This window comes from Amphiprion ocellaris, chromosome 6, assembly GCF_022539595.1.
Source record: "Amphiprion ocellaris isolate individual 3 ecotype Okinawa chromosome 6, ASM2253959v1, whole genome shotgun sequence".
Lineage (NCBI taxonomy): Eukaryota > Metazoa > Chordata > Actinopteri > Pomacentridae > Amphiprion > Amphiprion ocellaris.
Window position 1 is genome coordinate 7,095,415 of NC_072771.1, and position 20,102 is coordinate 7,115,516.

Here is a 20,102-nt window from a genome sequence, read left to right on the forward strand (position 1 = left end):
TCTGGTCAGAAATAATACAGTGCAATCTGACTTCATGACAGCACAAGGATGTTTTTTTACACAACAGGAAGCATTAAGCTGGTTTGTTGTATGAGGAGTGGAAGCCCTAACTGCTCCTTCTAGTTCCATCACACAATATTTAACTAGAAAGGATATGTATTTTACATATCCATAATTCAGTTCTTCCGAGGGAAAAAGAACATTTCAGATCCGCAATTGTCATTTCAGGACAAATGTCACTTTCACCATTCATGTGCATACAGATATCTATTATTGAGGTACACATATCTGCAGTGTGTTTCATGGATATCTGCAGCTAAATTATGACTAGCTGAACTCCAGTGTCAGATAGCTACAGTTTAATTCTGGCTAGTCTTAATTCTTGTTCAGGATATTGTTGTTGAACCGTGGCTTAAGGTATCGACATCGTCCACACTGTTGTCCTGAAATCTGAAAGTTGACTGAGACTGTAGATCTAAAACTCAAACCTGCTCAAACAATCCTAATGACAGACATCTTGAATTAGAGTTTTGAACTGAACTGGCAGATATCTGTACTTACAGCAGAAGCCGGTTGAAGGCAGGAGCTGGTTGCATTTCAAACATACTGTCACTGCAGCCATACCTGTATCTGACCAGGTGTTTCACCGACATGTCGGAGCAGCCTGAGGCCAGAATCCTGGCTCTCCACAAAGTATTTGTCTGAATGTATTTCTTTGCACCTGTAAAGCACCTTGGATTGCCTTGTGTATGAACTGTGCTCTACCTAAGTGACATACTGTAAATGAGATCATTAATGTTGCTCAGGTAACAGCTCTGCTTAGGTAGGCAGGACTCAATACAGAGAGATCTACACACCCTAAAGGTATTAGTGAATATTGCACCAAATGTTTAAAACTATTTAAAAAAGTTTTAAAATGTTAAATAACTTTCAAATCAAATATTGCTTACCCTCGTGTTTTTCAGGCACACGGTGTCCAGATAAACTCCCTGCATGAGAAGTGATAATAAGCAGCTAGATTACTTGTGGACTCAAGCGTCCACACCTCTCCTCATCTCACACTTAGACCTGTGTAATGAAGCCGGTGTCTCCCCCCTGCGTCCCCCCTCGTCCCCCACCTGTCCGGGCCGTGCAGCAGGGCGGGCTGCTCTTCCTTTTATGGTGTCGCTTCCTTCAGCAGCTCATTTGGATGAGGAGAGCCGAGCAGAGCGCAGCGCAGCGCAGCCTCCATCCTCCATCCTCCATCCTCCAGCTGCGCTCCGAGCCCGCAGCTCTCCGGAACACTCCGTCTTTCTCAATCCAAACGCAAAACAAATATGAGATAATTAAAGTCGTGGCTCGCTGGATGCGGATGATTCTGCCGTCTTCCGGTGGTTTTCTCTCTTCTCTGTTTCCCTCGCCGATCAGTCTGTGGAATGGTCTGCGTTTTCTCCCCTGAGTCGTGTCCACTTCAGCATGGGAACTGCGGTGTCCAAAAGGAAGAATCTGAGGAGTGATGCGATTTCTTCCGTGGCCGCAAAAGTTCGGTGAGTGTGTCCGCTGGATGTGCGCTCTGCTGCCTGGAACCGGAGCGCAGCGCGGAGCGGCCAGCTGCCCTCAAAACCGACACTTTCACACGGTTGTATGTTCAGACTGATTAAAGTTGGATGTAAATTTATTAGAGGTAGCTTCCGGCAGACAGAAATGACAAACCAATACGTTCTGATTAGCTCCTAATCCCATAAGCAGGAACAAACTGCTCCTGTTAAGTTTGACTCTTCTGGAAGTTTCGCTTCGGTTTGTCGCTTTCTGTTGCTGACTTATTTTATCTCAGTAATATTCTCTGTTTAAACTCAACCGTGAATAAAGTACATGCATCTCCCCTGATTATAAATGTTTTTGAAGCTTTTGCGCTGTTCATATTTCATAACCTTTAATAAGCTTTTTGTTTTGGGGTGGATCAGGGTGTGTTTATACTGCAGCTCTTATCATAAATGCAAAACATCCTGAACAGGCTCACTACGTAAATGCAGCTGGAGAAAATAAGTTCATAAAACAGCTTTCTATTTGGAGAGGTTTTCTTGCAGTGTGGCTCATTCCAGACTTTCATTTGGGTTGCTTTAGTCCATGTAATTCTTCTCATTAAGACCCTAATATGAAGGTTTTCCAGTAAAAATGCTTCTGACTGTAGCATACATATTTATGACCTGGGAAAACCTGAGCTACAGTTATAAGGTTTCGTTGTTTCATCCGGTTTTCTCTGTTTGATTATTGAAAACTGAACATGTAGTTGCTGTCAGACTAAGCCTTCAAATATGACACCTGGGAAACTGGGCAAGTCTTCTGGACAATTTTAAATAACTTGTGACATTCTGTAGGCAAAACAGTGACATTATTATATTAACTGACAGTGAAAATAATTAACTTCTGAACTTAAACTGGTTTCTGATATTACTGTTTGACTATGCAGCATTAAAACACTGTCCTTTGTTTGATTTTCATGCTGTCTTATTTGATTTATTTAGCTGTCTTGTTATTCACGTCTTTCTACAGAAAGAAGGTACAGTTGAAATGCTGTGAACTCCATGGTATACCTTAAAGACATAAGGAAAGTCTTCAGTTTTGTTGCTGTGTCCTTTTATTGCATGCTGGACCTCCAGCCTTTGCTTTAGTGACGTGGTCGTCCCTAAACGTCCCGCTGGATTCACTGGACTTGTGACTAATTCTAACGACATTTAGCTTTGACTGTATGAGTCAAGCCAACGATCTTTGTGTCATGGGTGTCAGATCGCTTTGTTCTTGGTGTGAAGGTTGCAGGATGACTAACGTTTAGTGCTGGGAGATTGCGCCCCAGTCGCCCACTTGCTGACCTCCGAAGCAGCAAAATGAAGCACTTCTGTTCTTAGATGTGTGTGCTTTTGTGTAGCTGCTTTCTTCCATAAAGTACCAGATCATGTGCACAGCTTCTCTGCAGTTAAGAAAGCCAACACATGCTGAAACACACAACACGTGACTTTCCCATCCACTTCAACATTCCCTCCCATGCTCCTTTTTGTAAACATCCTCCCGGTCTATCTGTCTCTGTCTTCCCTTCACTGTTTGTCTGTTTATCGCCGCCCTCTCCGCCTCGCTCGCTTTCTCACACCTCGTGCTTTAACTCTCCATAAATCACAGCGATTGCAGCCAGCATCTCAGGCACGCGTATGGATCACAGCCAAGGCTCGAGCAGGACATACTTCCAGTTGACGAGGAGTTTAATGGCTCTTAGCGAACAATAGCTCTTCCCCCTGAGTCCAAGCCGAGTCGGGATTAGTCTCGACTCCGCTGGATGATCTGAGTTTATCTGCCGTTGCGGTTAATGAGCAGGGCAAAGCGTTTCACCTCTCCGTTTTGCAAATCCGATCCTACATCCTTGTCTTGGGGTGAGTGTGAAAAGCAATGCAGTGGAGGGATTATTCTGGAACTAAGTGTGTTTAATAGGATCATCTTCTTCTTCTCCTTTTGACCTCTCAACGTCTGTGTCTCCAAGTCCCACATCTTTTCACTATTTTGCTGGAGCGTGTTGCAGAGATCTCAGTGGAGTTGGTTCACGTTGAATGAGGGCGCATTGGTCAGATCTTGAATTAATGTCACTGATCAGATTATCTGTTTGGAATGTTCATTGATTATCATATTGAAGAACTGAAAACTGGGCCTGGAACAGAAAAGACGGTTTAAAATCATTTTTTCCCACACGGAGAGGGATGAAATGTGATAGTCAGCTTGAAATAACTGTACAAACCATTTATCCTTGCAAGTATTGTTGTGGGGCGACCTACAGATTTAAATACTGCTTACAGTCTCCTCTAACTGTTGGCAGCTGTTGCATAAAGCTCGCCAACTCCAGTGAAGGAAAGCTTTAGGGGGAAGGAGTGTTGTACATTGTTCAATGCAGCCTCTTTGGTTAAAGTAGACCAGTGTTTTAAAGTCACTAAAGAACGATTGTAGGTTGGATTGTAGGCCTTGGAACAGGAAGGTATGAGGAAAAGAAGCAGCCATTTAGCTAATGATACCTAATGAAGAGTTGCTCGCACAGTGCCACATGCCATAAATGAGGTAATTTGTGCAAAACGTCCTCCCTCACGACGTTACAGTCGAACTCTAGCCTGATGCTGGGTGACAGATTCACATTACAGAACCCTCGTTTGTGCTGCTGAACTGTTGTGCTCTCTTCAGTCATGGACACTGCAGGTTTCTTCAGTGTCTGGGTCGTAGCCATAGATGTAACTCTGATCCCTGACATAAAAGCTGGGCCAGTTTGACAAAGACTTTAAATATGCGTACTTGGAAGTGGTCAGAGATTTTTCCAGGAGCTCTGGAAGCAGTGTGTCACCGCACAGGGTGACTAATTCAAGGGGATGGCAACTGAATTTAAATCAGGTGCAGTTTCTGCTTTTTATAGTCCAGAGATTTCTTCATCACACCTCATATTAGTCAGACAGTAAGGAATAAAAATTATTTAAGCTCGGCCTGCTAATGTGGGTTGTGGGAGTTTTAAGTGAGCAAAACCAAAAAATGGATCCATACAAATGGGAAGAAGGCAGAGGAATTTGTCTGGTTTACACAAATAAACCCCATACAGTAAACAGAATATGGTTTACTGCATGTACTGTCAGGTTTCCAAACCTACATTATCCATTACCGGGATCTGTGCTACCTGCACAAGCACCAATTATTCACCATCAGGCAAAACAGTGATACATTTCATTTCAGGCATTGTTCAAAACAGCTACATATTCTCTGAATTTTCATTTTTCAAGTTCTTTTTTTTAAATTGAAATAGATGTAAAGCTTGGAAGCAATTTGTTCACTGTGCTGTTAAAGTGAAAAACACGTGCAGCATTCAGTGATTCAACAAATATGTGTCCTTATAGATGGCAGAAAAGTTAAGAACCCCCTGTAACAGAGTAAGGAACTGGTGCTGTTGTGTTGGCATCTTCAAATCATGTTTGAATCACGAGACCTTTGCTTTCAAACAGTGTATCGTTTATCAATGGCATTCAAAATATAGAAGCAGACTTTACTCGCAGTATTCAGTATTATATGTAAGGGGTAAACATACAATCAGTGATCAGTGGTTAGCACTGTCGCCTCACAGCTAGAAGGTTCTGGGTACTGGCCTGGGACCTTTCTGCATGGAGTTTGCATGTTCTCCCTGCGTGGGTTTTCTCCGGGTACTCTGGCTTCCTCCCACAGTCCAGAAACATCCATCCATCCATTATCTATACACATCTTAATCCTCATCAGGGCCATGGGGGGCTGGAGTCTATCCCAGCTGACTGAGGGTGAAGGCAGGAGACACCTGGACAGGTAACAGTCTATCACAGGGCTACACATAGAGACAAACAATCACACTCACATTCACACCTACGGACTATTTAGAATCACCAATTAACCTCAGCATATTTTTGGACTGTGGGAGGAAGATGGAGAACCTGGAGAAAAGCCACACATGTTCAGGAGAACATGGAGACTCCATGCAGAAAGATCCCAGGAAGACCGGGATGCGAACCAGGGATCTTGTTACTGAAAGGCGAAAGTGCTAACCACTACCCCACTGTGCAGCCCTCAACGAAAAACAAAAAACGAAACAAAATGAAACAAAACATATATATATATATATATATATATATATATATATATATATATATTTTTATTTTTTTTTCCAGTTGTCATCAGCAGTGTTGGATCATCTCCTCAGAAGTCCTCTGTCGTTAGAGAGCTGGGCTCATGCCTTGTTTGTTTCCTCCCTCGTCTCTGTGCTGTTCTTCCGTAGACTGAGTGAGACTGGTTGGCAAACATGAGTGTGCTGTGAAGAGTTTGTTGACAACACCTTGCAGGATTTTGGAGTTTGGTTATGATATTCTAGTTTGGAGTTGTGTTGTGGATCTGTGTTTTGAAACAGCCTGATATGGACTTCATTATTTTTGGTCTAGTCACCTAATTTCCAACGTGCAAGACATTAGTTTTGTCTGCATGCTTGGTGTCTTGTTGGCAGAGCTGGGTTTGTCAGGAGAGTGGGGAGGAGATTCTTATAATATGGAACAGAAAATGGGATGGAAACAGGAACAATGACAATATAAATGTTCTTTTGGCTCATCTGGAGTCGATAGTCTCTTTTGCGTTGTGGTCCTTTGTAATGCTGGCGTCTCAGTGCTGTTTCTGTTTTAATACACCAAGAGGACTGTGTGAAGAAAGAAGGAAAAGGTTAAAGAGGTTGGTGAAAGGCTTATGGGCTTGCAGGATCTTTCTTTCCTTTACTGAGCACTTAATGCGTGTTTAATGTCTCATTTTTTAAGTGGAAGTGGGGAAAAATTAGTCTTGTTTTATGCTCTGTGCCCGCAGCCCTTAGTGATGATGCTCCAAACTGCCTCCCTGGCCTGTTCATGACAAATAGAAGAGCAGACCAAAACCAGGCCGTCTGCTTTGATCAGCCACTCGATGGGGAAGATTACGAGCACTTTAAAGCTCAAGTCGTCTTTAATATTTCAAGAATGTTTGAGTCACCTTTGAAAGGAATTGCACAGCACAACAGTTGTCAGGCAGTAATAGTTTCCACTACGGTGAAAATGTGATTTCATGGCCTCTTTCCCACAGGACTGTGTGACCAGCAGCGACTCTGTCCTCACTGCTGCACAGATTAGCTCCAGCCATGGTCCAAAGTGCCTGTTAGCTATGGAACACCTGGGCCCCCTCTCTAAAACATAAACCTGTCAGAATCACTGGTGGAAGGGCATATATCTGAGGCTGAGAGAGCCAAATGTGACATGAGACGTTTTTAACCAGCAGTGGTAATAGATTGTTTAGTATCTTTAATACTGTCATGGTGTGTTGGCTTTATTAGCAGCTTCACAGTAGAACCATAGAGCTAGTCAATGAAATGGCATGTTTTTACTTTCACTGATATTTGTTGTGTTCAGAGCTTCACAAAGGCTTTTAAAACCTTAGTTTTAGCTCAGTGTAACCATCCTGAAAACACAGTTTTTGGGGTCATTGCACTGAACACTGTAAAGGCATTCACTATGTAGCTTTGCCTCCACTCTGCAGTGCACCAGCCTCAGTGCACGATACCAGGTACCTTTATTGGACAGCTGACAGTAGATAGGGAATGATTTGCAACAAAGATCAGTAGCTGGATGTGAAAAGAGAATGTTACGGTTTAAAGTACACATCACCAAGATGCCAGGGTTTTTCATTTCACTGCAAGCCCATCAAGCTTTGGAGGGAAAGTATTATAAAAGTCACATTTAATGTGCCCTTTATTTGCTGATACTTCCCATCTAGTCTGCTGTTACTCAGTCAGGTGAGGACAGTTTATCTGCCTGCCCATTTTCCAGCTTCTCAGGAGTTCTGGTGATTGTAATATTGTAGTAATATGAGTCCCAGCTTTAGTGGGAAAAAAGAAGCTGATATGATTTCAGCTTTGATTGGAGAAGATGATGAGTTTCATTTAGAATGGAATGTTATGCTCTTTTCAGCACCTGTGATTTGGACTTTGAATGTTGTGATTTTGGAAATATTTCAATTAGAGAAGCAAATTTTGAATAGTATTTGCTACTACTGCAGCTTTATCAGTTGTTTAATGGCTAACTGAACTGAGCACAGCGGACAGCTACTCATGATAGAGCTACTTTTATGAGGCTTGTTGCTACCAGGTACTACTACTACTATTGTAAATACATTTTGTGAGAGGCATGTCGTCCATCTACTGCCTCATGTGTTAATATATTTCTAATCGGTTAGTTGATTATTTATAGCACTCTCTTACAGCACTATCTTGTCTTAACCTTAACAAAGTTTTTAACTTTGTTGGTCAAACATGACGCTTTCAGGGAAAAACCTCAGAGATCATAGATGGATGCCGCTAACTGCCTGCTTTGTAGATGGTCATTAAGTCATCGCTGACCTTTGCTGACCTTCAACAACCAGAAAGAACTGCGACATCAATGAAGCCCCCTGCCCCCCCAACGTCTCCTTCAGCCACAGAAATGGTTCCTGACCGATAAGTGACAAAGTAATTATTCTCACATTTTTCAGGAGAACCTAATTAGAGAAGCGGTCAAATAGAAGCTTTTTCAATGTAGTGCAACACCCATAATTCCAGGGTGCTAATATTTTGTGTGTTCTGTTTGGATGTTTTGAGAGCAGCCTGAACATGGAGGTTGGGGAGAACTGGCTGGGAAGTGATTGTTTAAAGCTGCAGAATTCATAACTTGAACATCTTCCTGGGAAATTGATTATGGTCATTTAATAAACCTTTTACCTGATTCCCCTCTAATAAAAGCCAATACAAGCCCAGCATGTTTGAGCTGCTATTCTGCCTCGTGTCCCTTTAGATCAGGGTGTCAAACATGCGGCCCGTGGGCCAAAACCGGCCCTCCAGAGGGTGCAATCCGGCCCGCAGGACAACTTCTTAAAGTGTAAAGATTAAAGAGAAGACATAAACTGTAAATTGTAAACTTAGAAAACTATAAATTGAAAATAATTTCTAGATGATGACAAGTTGTTTTGATCATAAAGTTAAATACCACATTGCTCATTCTTCTTTTGTCATTTTGTGTCCTTTTTGTCTCGCTTGTGTTTTTTATCTTATTTTTGTCATTTTGTGTTTTGCTTTATTTGTTGCTTTGTGTGTCGTTTTTGTCATTTTGTGTTTCTTTTTTGTCTCATGTTTTTTGTCTATTTTGTCGCTTTGTTCTTTTTGTCATTTTTTGTCTCATTTGTGTGCATTTTTTGTCCCTTTGTAACTTTTCTGTCTATTTTTTGTCTTTTTTTGTTTTGTTTCATGTTATTTGTTTCATTTTTGTCCCATGACATTTTTGTCATGGGTTATTCTTTGTGTCTCATTTTTGTAATATTTTGTCTTCTTTTCTTTTTGTCTGACTTTTGTCGTTTTGATCATAAAGTAAATACTATATCATTCAGTTTTAGATGAAATTGCACTTATTTTTCTTAAGAAATTTCAGATTGTTCATATCATTGTAAAAAGATAATTCATTAAATGTGAACATTTTCAGAATGTACTTTTTTGCTCTAAAACAAATGAAAACTGTGGAGTTGTGGTTATTTATAGGTTATTATGCTGTGATTTTACTGGTCCAGTCCACTGGAGATCAGACTGGGCTGAATGTGGAACCTGAACTAGAATGAGTTTGACACTGCTGCTTTAGATGAAATACTTTACATTTCAGTTTTTTTCCCTCCAGTGCCTATTGATGAACCCGCTCACAGCCTCCTGGGAGATGTGGGTAATTGCCTGATTCGTGGCCTTTGTTGTCAGTGGAGTGTAGCAAAGCAAGTCTCCCTTAATGAAGTCATCAGCCTTTTACTGGCCAACCTTCCCAGTGTATGCAGAGAGACAGGGTTAACACTGACACGAGGAGACAACGATCAGCACAGGCCTGACTGCTGCTGCATCAATCTAAATGCTTCCTTATGAGGAATCAATAGATCAACCCATTGTGAACAAATTAATCAGATTTTTAGACATTCATGTCTACAACAAAATCCATAAATCACAGCTGTAGAGTAGTGGAGGATCTGGAATATATAAAGAAAATTCAAGCATCTGAAAATTAGCAGTGGGAGTTAAAATATAATCAGTGCATGTGGTTGAGTTGACAGCTAAAATGAACAAGTTGTGTTTTCAGGTTAGGCAGAAGAGCTGAATGTAGGTGAAGTGTTCTTTTATTAGTTTTTAAATGTCTTAACGGCCTTGCGCCTTCTTATTTATCTGATCTCCTTTTAACATATCGACCCTCGCGGATCCTGAGGTCCTCTGGCAGTGGCCTTTTATCCATACCACAAGCCAGGACAAAAACTCACGGTGAGGCGGCATTTAGCCACTATGGCCCCCGCCTGTGGAACAGCCTGCTGGAGAACCTCAGGACTGCAGAGACTGTCGATATTTTTAAAAGAAGGTTAAAGACTCACCTTTTTAATCAGGCTTTTAACTAACCTTTTAAATCTTTATGTTCTTATCATTCTGTATTTATTTTCGTATGTATTTTTACTTTTTTTTTTTAACCTTTCACCTTTTTACTTATGTTATAGGTCTTTTATTCTATCTTGTAGTTTTAAAATTTTTAGTTATTTAACTCCAGTGTTCTCCTCAGGGGGGTCCTCCACACTGGGGGCTGTATCCGGTCTCCCACTGGGGGTGCTGTCCATGGGTCCCTTCGGCCCAGCTGGTTGGGGGGGCTCCCCACCTCGGTGTGGGGGTCCCCCTGTCTGTCGGGGTCTGGGAGTCTGGGGGTCTGGGTGCCGGCGCCCCCAGTGGTCATGGCCTGCGACTCCTCCCAGTGTGGACGACCCCAATTGGAGGCGTTTTCCACAATTGTCAGTGCCATGCCATGTCTCCCTACTGTCAGTGGTGGGAGTGTGTGTCTGTGGCCGTGTGTGTGTGTGTGTGTGTGGACGTGTGTACGTGTGCGTGCTTCTGCAGTTGTGTGCATATATGTATATATGGAGGGAGGGAGGGACAGGTTTTCTTGTTTTTAATGTTTTTAATGTTGTAAAGCACTTTGCGTTGCATTTTTAACTGTATGAAAAGTGCTCTATAAATAAAGTTTGATTTGATTTGATTTGATTTGATTTGATTTGATTTGATTTGATTTGATTTAAGTGGGAGCCCTGAGTGATGTCGAAGCAAAAGATTTGAACTTGTCAAGGTGGTTGAACAGAGTTTGAAGTTGTCCACTGAGGCGTAAACTCTAGAAGCAGATAAACAGTGGAAGCATCAGTGGATGAAGAGGAGCTAAATGTATTTAAAATGCAACGTGAGTAAAAATATAGCTTCAGTTTAATTGTAAATGGACGTGAAGCCGCTCAGCAGTTGACTGGCTGGTGAGAGCCAGCAAACATGAACACTTCAAAACTTAACCGCTAACATTTCTGACTATTTTGTTGAGACATTTCATGGGAAACGGACACTTTTAAGTTATGGTACAAGACAAAAGGAGCCTTATTGGTGCCAGATACTACAAGGTTCCAACAGTCAGGCTCACTGTTGGACCTGATCCAGGGGTATGTAAAGGACCAGTACCATACTTTATTTGACTTTCTGTCCACTGTCATTTTCTTCAAGTTTATTCTTCCCCTTTACATTTGCTTTTGTTGAACAGTTCAGTGTGCTTTAGTAAGAGGGCTACCATGATGTCCTGTTAGTTATAGCAGCAGGTAGATGAGCAGTAAGATGGCTGGCAGTCCTCTCATTGATCTGACTAATTATGGTCTGTATAACTGATCGCCTCTCAGCGAGCGGATGGAGCATGGAGGGCACAGCGGGGTCAAAACTCAAACAAACCTCCTCTGTCAGCAGGAACTGAGGCTGCGCTGATCTTCCAGCCTGTCAATGACAAACAGACGCACCGATCGTATCACGAAACAGCCTCACTTTTAGCAGAGTAACTGCTGAATGGGTGACTACAATACGTTGTTTTGAAGATGAAGTTTGGCTGCTTTTTATTGAACATAAGCTCATCGGTATCAACTACTTCTAGAATCATATTTTTCAGTGTAGAAAACCTCTCATCAAATTTAGCTTTCTTTGCACATTTTGACTGTGCATTCACCTGCTGACTAATATATATTTTTTAAAGTAATCATTTATTTAAATGCCCCTCTCCAGGTTCCTTAAAATGCAAGCACATGGACCTCAGAACCTCTCACTGGGTTGAGCTACAGTGCACAATTCATTACATACATTATATGAACAGCATTATGCTTTGAATTGCAAATCAGCATGCACTGTTTGCACTGTGCAGCTTCACACAGTGCATGTTCCACAGCATGTCACTGCTATACACGTGATTTTCATCTTAACAAGGTGCCAGAAGTATACATGTATTCTGAGTGGGTAGCTTGTAGTGACAAACCTTACAGAGAACTGTGGTTCCACTGCATTAAAATGGACTTAAATATCGTTGGCTATTTATTTGTCCCCTTAATGTACAGTTCTGGATCATTTTCCCTCCAGTGATGTCTCCAGTAGTTGGTACCGGTTTGCATACTAACGTTTGGCTATAACCTGTCTCGGATCATCCATCTAAATCCCATTACCTTTCAAAACCCAAAACAGAGCTCAAAGAAGACTGAATATTGGACCTACATGTTTGCAGTATCCACTTTGTAGGCCACTGTTTCACCATAGAGGAATGTCATTTTGTGAACAGGGCAAAGAAAATGATGCATACAGTGACGTTTGAATCGGTTTCCACTTTCGGTCTCGTCCTTTTGGGATAGGTCACTGAAATCTGGTAATGTACCTGAGACAAGTTCAGTTTTCGCTCTGTTGCTGGTGTCCTGTAAAAGGATTTATGCTGTTTCACTGATGAAATATAACGGATGTAGATTAGTTTAATGGACTCTTAAGAAGAGTTTGCATCCGACAGTTAAACAGCTTCATTGTTCGACATGTTGCCCTGCCAGCAGCCTTCCTGCTACCTTAACAGCATAAAACAGCTGTTTATTCATCGTGTATGAGGGAGGAACTTTGTTGCTACGGAGCAAAGGCATCCTGCCAGGTCCAATTCTTTTTCCGGTTATGGCTCTGCAACGAGGCCACAGCAGGAAGACAGAGAGAGAAGAGGATAATTGTTTAACTGGAGGTTTTGAAGTGCCAACCAGTCATTTTTCTGTATTTGCTGGACTTGAGAAAAGCTGAAGGATTAGAGGGAGAAGAAAGAGAAGAAGAAAAAACAACAAGAAGCAGGGAGAAGCAGCGCTACACATGTTGAGAAGGTAAAAGAAGAGATGTGAGAGGAGCATCATGGGGGTCGGTTGGGAGGAGATGAGCAGAAGGAGGTCAGCATGTGGGGATCTGAGTAATGCTGACTGGTTGGAGATTAGAAGGAGCTGCTTAAGACCTGATCACACCAGAAAGTGGTTCAGCAAAATGAATTCCTGCATCTTGAAGGCCTGTGGGAACAAACTGGCCTCTATCTGAACTCAGAGCTGCTGTTGTGTCTTTCTTTTGTCCACTTCGGAGACAAAATGCAGGAGCTAAGTTTTGGGACACTAAAATAAACTCCAGATTCTCACAGAGTAGTAGAGTCAAATTCTCAACTGGAAGAACCTCGAGTCCCAGTTTCTCAGTCACCTTCCCAAGCCCATACAAAATGTGCGATCGATTTATGATAGAAGTACATGCAAAACACCGTGAAAAACTGATCCGGTTCATTGCCAATCATTGTAGAAGGCTTACTGGGGTGCACCTTTCGTGAATGTACTGATGGACAACATTACTGACACCAAGAAGACCGACTGAATGCCTTTCACACAAGGAATCTGAGAGCTATCCTTAGTGTGACATGGAAAGACAAAATGACAAATGAGGCGTTATTTGACATCACCATCCCTTGTCATCACAACTGAAATCCAACCGTCTCCGGTGGTCTGGGCACGTACAGTGAATGCCTAAATTCCACCTGACTCGACAGATCCTTCAGTGTTCTGAGAGAGGGTACGAGGACCGTCGGCAGACCTCGTCTCAGGTACAGGGACGTTCTGAAGAGGGACCTTAAAGACCTCAACATGGAGCCTTCATCGTGGACGTCCACCTGCACTGACCAAGCAGTTTGGTGCTCCAAACTACACAAGGGAGTCAAAAAATGACAAAGCAGCAAACCTAGAGAAACTGAAGAGATGGTGGAGACACCTGTCTACCAGTATCTATAAAACCTAGCTGATCTTCTATCACACAGTCGGCAACAACTGAAGCTGGCCTGAACTGAACATTTATGGACTTCTTGTATATTTAGTTACTGATTTTGCATCAATTTTTGAATGAATACAATCATGCAGTGAAATTGTTATGAAATTGCATTTTATGTAGCGCTCAAAAGGCGTAACATTTAATTTGTTGGTCTGTGCAGACACCAGCCAAAGCAGAACTGACCGGTTTTACCCTACAGGCTGTCAGAGCTTCTCTCCATCTATCTCCAGACTGTTTGCTTACTGCTATTCTTGTGCACCATTGTACATCCAGCGGTATGTACTGTGTGTACAGAACACTCCGTCACACACAGACCAAGCAAAACCACTCAGACCAGCTGGCTTCCATCTTGCTTCTGTACTCCCGAAGCTCTTCTCGGTGGCTTTCACCACTGTGCCATTTGATGTAAACGTTTCCCCAGGCGTCCATAAGCTCTGCCATTCCTCATATATACAGTCCTCCTGTTCCTTCACACATCGTGAGGAGGGAGGAGGCCTGGCATATGACCAGCTCCTGAGAGCAGAATATCATCTCATTTGTGGGTCATCTGTCTCCTGTCTGTCCCCCACCTCTGCTCCTTATTTAATGCTTTTTCCTTACCTATTATGCCTGCCTTCTTCATCCCGCTTCCCACTCCCTCCTTACTTTCTATTTTGGTCTTACAAACACGTCTCCCTCTTGTCACTGTGTTTCTTCTTCCTCCTCCCCTCCCTCATGTCACATGGCTGAAAACATGCAGTAAGGGGGAAAAAAACCTCCAAAAGCAGAGAGCGGAGCTGCTCGTGTAGCTGCCGCTGTGTCGGGCCGCGGCCAGACGAGTCCTTCTGTCATGTATAATTCATGCATTAAAACTCTCTGACACAAAAGTGTTACATGTTTTGTGTTTCAGGGACCTCTGGGCTAAACTATATATAAAAATTAATGCATTTAGAAGCGACTGTGACAAAGCTTGTCAAACAACCACTCTGGCCTGAGGAGCACGTCGAGGCTTCGCTGTGGCGATGAACAAACTCCACCAGAGCCGGAAGGAAGGTGAATATGTGTGTGTGCCTGGACTCCTATCTCTGTGAGGAATCATCACACACAGACAGGAAAATAAGGAAGCTCTCACTGAGGATATATTGTGCTGATTGTCTCAGATTCTGTTACAACTTTGAAATTATGCTTGTGATTATGTTGAGTATAAGGACAAAACTTTGGAATCAAACTAATTCCAATAAAGAAGACATTATATTTATGTTGACACTTTCTTGCTTCTGTTTTATTCCTTCAGTTGTTTTGTGATGCACCAGATGGAGCAGCGTTTCCAGTTTGATTGTACGCACTGTCATACAATGACAATAAAGGCTTTGATTTGATTTGAAGTATGACCAAACGTTAACCCAGGGATTAGGCAATTGGAATGGCCATTTTGGTAAATGAATTAATGATTTCCATCTGGGGACATTTGCCAGCTCATCTGATCACAGGCATATTCATCTGCACATGTTCTGTTTCTTCTCAGTGTGGACCTATTGGGGTAAATCTGTTTGCCATAAAAGCAAAGCAAGGCGCCGTAAGATGGTTTAAGTCTCGGTAGAGCTCAGGAGAACGACGCGGTTGGTTGATAACTCCCCTCACATTAATCGTACGTGTTCAAAATCTTTAAAGTTGTGTCATTTCACACCAGCATACAGAATCACTACAATTATATTCCAGAAGGAAAAACAATGCTTTCACACATATTCAGCCATCTCTGTTAGGCAGAGCAGGTCAAATGTTAAGAGGGAACTTTTATGCACGTATGATGAACCTTTAACGACAACTAAAGAGCTTCAGAATACAGAACAGCTTTAAAGTTCTGTTCTTCTTGATGAAGTTAGTTCAGCCTGAAAACAGTTAAAGAAGCATCGGTGGTCTAGCGAACAGTTCCAGTGTTTCAGTCATGCTGCCATGCACCGTGCCTTAGATATGGACTCCCAATAAGAGGCTGTTTTTCTGCACAGAAACACATTTACACAGCAGTGGAATCGGAGCAATCAGAATATTTGCTCATGTGGGAATTGTAATTATGCAAATTTTTTTTCCATCTTAAAATCATCTTGAGTGGTTTCAACTGAATAGCGAGCTGTTTGTACAGTAGCGACCTATGAGCCGACCAAAATGGAGGGAGCTGATCCTGAGCAAGCTGCCGATAACAACCGTGAGGTCGACCCACAGCGCTCCGGCGTGTTTTTGGTTTATTCACTGCAGTGATTTGTCCTGTGCAGCTGGAGCATATTTTGACATCCCCCTTCTCTCAGTGCGGCACATGGAATTTTTTACTGGGAGGAGTGCACAGAGTCAAGCAGATAGATCAGAGATGATTGCATTTTCTTCCTCGTGCACTATCTCCTCCTCCTCCTCCCCATCATCCAGGCTGGGAGGAGAGTTTTCACGGGGAGCGACGGCAGTGCACGTGCCGCCTCATATTTAATTACTTAGAGTGCCGTAGCACGAAGGCATATAGGCTGCAGCAACAACACAGCAATTCCATTTCACTGCAGCCCCCATGAGATTTTAGCCCCGTGTGCATCTAGAAGAAGTGTCGTGCTTGTGCCTAGCCTGTTTTTTTTTCTTGCACGCTGTTTCATGTGCACAATCTGAGGATGTGGGTGTCTGAGTGTGTATTTGCCAAGTTGGAGTGAGTGGGAGGAGAATGATTACAGGCTGTACCGTTTCCCTATACGTGTGCTTGTGTGTGGCCTATATCCTTAATATCATGTGTACTGTGAGTTAACTGATTAGCCAGAACATTAAAACCAGCAGCCTGGCACCAGAGCAGCTCTCATCGGCTCATCGGCATGAGGTGGAGCCCCCATGGATTGGACTTGTTATCCAGTACACCCAACAGAGGCCTGATCAGACTGAGATCTGCTGAATTCGGAGTCAGTGCTTTGAACTCCAGCCGATCCTGAACGATGTTTGCAGTGTGGTAGGGAGCATTGTGATGCTGAAAGAAGGAACTGCCATCTGGGAATGTTTGTATACAGGGAGTACGTGGTATTACAGTGCTTCGGTTGGTAGTAGATGTAAAATAACATCCACATGAATGCAGGACTGAAGGTTTCTCAGCATCACACTGCTTCTGCATGCCTCACTTCTTCCCATCCTGCTGCCATCCCCTCGTAAACAACACACACACACACACACACACACACACACACACACACACACACACAGCCAACTGTCCACATGTTGGAAAATAAAACAGCCACCTTCTTCCTTCACTCTGTGGTCCATTTCTGGTGCTCACATACCCAGTGTAGGTGCTTTTACTGATGGACAAAGCCAGTCTGCAGTTACACAGCACCTAATGCAACCATCTGTGATCCTCTGTGTGGTCAAACATCTCTCTGTCATGGCAGGATTAAGGTTTTCAGACCTGCTGTTCTGGAGATGCTCTGACCCAGTCATTATCCCAGTCTTCTCCTGTTAGAGTCACTCAGATTCCTATGCTGCCCATTTTTCTTTCTTCCAACACATCAACTTCAAATGTTCACTTGCTGCCTCTGTATGTCCCCTCATGGACGTTTTAGCTGCTATGTAACTTTTTTTTTTTTTTTTTTTAGCAGGAGTAATGTGTGTCTGAACTGTTTCACACCACATCACAACTGCTGATTTTGCTGTTTGTCTTGTGCCAGGTTTACTGAACAGTTAAGAGTCTGTCTCAGCTACTTGCAGCACTATATTTTTATTCAAAGATGAGTTAAAGTTGAAGTGAAGTCTATATTCGTCCTGTCTTATATAAAGAAGATGATGTCTCTTGCTTTGTCTGTCCCATAGGTCCAGTTATGGTGGTGAAAAATGACCAGGCTGGAAAAAGTCTAAGCAATTCTACTCATTTCTTTTAACTTCAGTATCTACTTTGGGTCTTTTTATCCGTTTTAAAAGTGTAATTTCAATTGCATCCACAAATGACTGCACTGATTGATCCTTCATCCCAGTTTACAGAAGGTCCAATGGGCAGACAGCATGCCTAATGCTGTGCAAAGGTTACAATAGTGTTGATTGACCCCATCATGCACTGGACTAGATGTTTCTTGTAAATGGAGTGAGGTATGGAGGTCTTGTGGCTTCAGAATCACACATACTGTGTTCATGAGCTAATCATCGTTATTCAAGGCTGTACGCCGTTTCAGAGGTTTTACATTGAACTTACAGGATACAGATCGGGCCCTGAGGCAGTGAGCCATACATGGCGTTCTGTGTCCACCAGTGTTGACAATGAATTCACTCATGGTTGTGAAGGTGCTTTAGAAAAAAAATCCATTAAATCTTTTATGGTTTAGTCCAAAAAAAAAAAGGTTGTTTTGTGTCAGAAATGTGGAATCATGTCTGCCTGTCAGCAGCAGTGCTGGGAGATTTATCTGAGGAGAATCACATGGAAGAGAGGACGTTATGTTTTGTATTCTACAGACAGTCTGCCACGTTGCACACTATGCCAATTCCTCACTGTTCCTGCCAGTATGCATCACATGTGAACGTGACTGCATTTATTTACTGGCCTCCTGGCTGGCACAAGCGATGTGCGGACCCTTATAGAGCCTATCAGCTGTGCAGTTCAGGCAAACCATAGCCTCCAAGCTGTTTCCCAAACTGTGACTGTGGTAGGAGATGCTGCTTAAATGCTGACTGCTGTGGTGGTGTAATCTCCTTGCAATGAAGAGGCCTCGGAGAGAGAAAATCTCAGACAAGCTATTTATGTGAAGAGAATCCAGTGAAACCTTGACTCTTTGTGAGTCACTACTCTGTGTTTGACAGCAGTAGTCGTGCAGCAGGGCCCAGGGTTAAAGCCGGGATAAGCAGTATATTTGTGACATTACTGGGCAAAAAATCGAAACTAACCTTTGGAATTCAAGTGGACGTTTGCAAAACATCTTGGCTCTGTTTAGAGACTTACAAAATCCAGCCTGTGATGGGAGATTTTAGCCAATCACATATCTTTTCCCACAGAGCAGGTGAGATATTTTAAATAGCAACAAAGTCAATAGCAAAAATAAACAAGAACAGTACTGAGAGCTCAGTCCTCCTCCAAGGCTGCTCAGCTGTCGTATGATTTCTGACGGATGAAATCTTGAAAAAAATTTGTCAGAAATCACAGCACCATAGAAAGTGACCATTTAATATAGATGTACCCACAAACAAAATGACCTTGCGCTGAGCACAGGCGTGTGTTATGCATGTTCACGTTATGTACGGATACCGAATCACGTGACCTAAGTATGTAGCGGGTGGCGGGAACTGATGGGACTCAGAAACACCCCCACAATTTAATCAATTGTTCCCTGGATCATTTCTGATGGATAAATCCCGATAAATCCTCAGTGGTGGATTTGTAGTAGGATCATAATCATGTGATCATCAGCAGGCAGCTGATGCAGTGTTCACATGTGGTTACAGTGATGCTGTGCTGCCATCTGGCAATGATACAGAAATCTTTAACAAATCCATGAATCCACACTATAAGCTGCATCACTGCCAAAATTTAATCACTTGGTTCTTGTGGCATTTCTGACCTTCCCTGAAAATTTCATCCAAATCTGTTGGACTGTTTTTGAGTAATGTTGCACACAGACAGACAGACAAACGCACGCCAGTCATAAAATGGCTACTTTTGTGGATTTGAAGTGCGTACTCATCTGGTTGAGAGAGCTAAAACAGGGAAGAGCTGCAGGAGAACTGAATATTTTCAAATTCAGTCATTTTTTTGTTTTTTGCCATTTGAGTTTTGCTGACCTCAGCTTGAACTGTTTAATCTCCTGTGTCTCTACAGAGCAGCCAGAGCATTTGGAGAATACCTGTCCAACACCAATCCAGAGAACCGCAACGGAGCAGGTAAGTGACACAAACACATACTAACATTGTCCTACACCAGCTAATATCGGCTTCTTCTGTGACAAACTTCTATTCATCTGTCTTGATGCCACAGTACACCAAAAAACAACCCTTATCTTAACTCTGATTGCTCAAACAGGGGTTCTATGTTGAAGTGGCAGCAGTTCCTTTATCTTTTTTAGAGTAAAGTTAGCTGTTTTGATGTACAGTTACTTATTGTAAGATAACTTCTCACTTTTGAATGTTATTCCCTGGTGCTTGGTTTTGAGATTTCTTCCATTAAAACATCCAAAAGAAGCAAACAAGTCTGACACTTTCTAATTTTCCACCTGACCAGAACCTGCTGGTAATAGGACTTAGTCACAAAGAGGAGTGAAACAAAATCCCAGTCAAAACATGCTGAACGTTTGTTCGCAATTATATTCTCTAATTCTCAAATTTTTAGATTTTTAATTCCTAACTTTTAACCCTCAATTCTTTCATTTTCCATAGTTCCTTTGTTTAATATGTGTGT

At 42.5% G+C, this 20,102-nt stretch overlaps 1 protein-coding gene across 1 annotated transcript in view; it reads left to right on the plus strand.

The window, feature by feature from the left end:
* Positions 1-1,174: 1,174 nt before the first annotated feature.
* Positions 1,175-20,102, plus strand: part of nsmfb (NMDA receptor synaptonuclear signaling and neuronal migration factor b) — a 66,218-nt gene continuing 47,290 nt past the window's right edge. The window contains exons 1-2 of the mRNA XM_055011669.1: positions 1,175-1,526; positions 19,527-19,588. Of these exons, the coding sequence (XP_054867644.1) occupies positions 1,456-1,526; positions 19,527-19,588 (133 nt within the window). The 5' untranslated portion in view covers positions 1,175-1,455. The remainder of the gene's footprint in view (positions 1,527-19,526; positions 19,589-20,102) is intronic.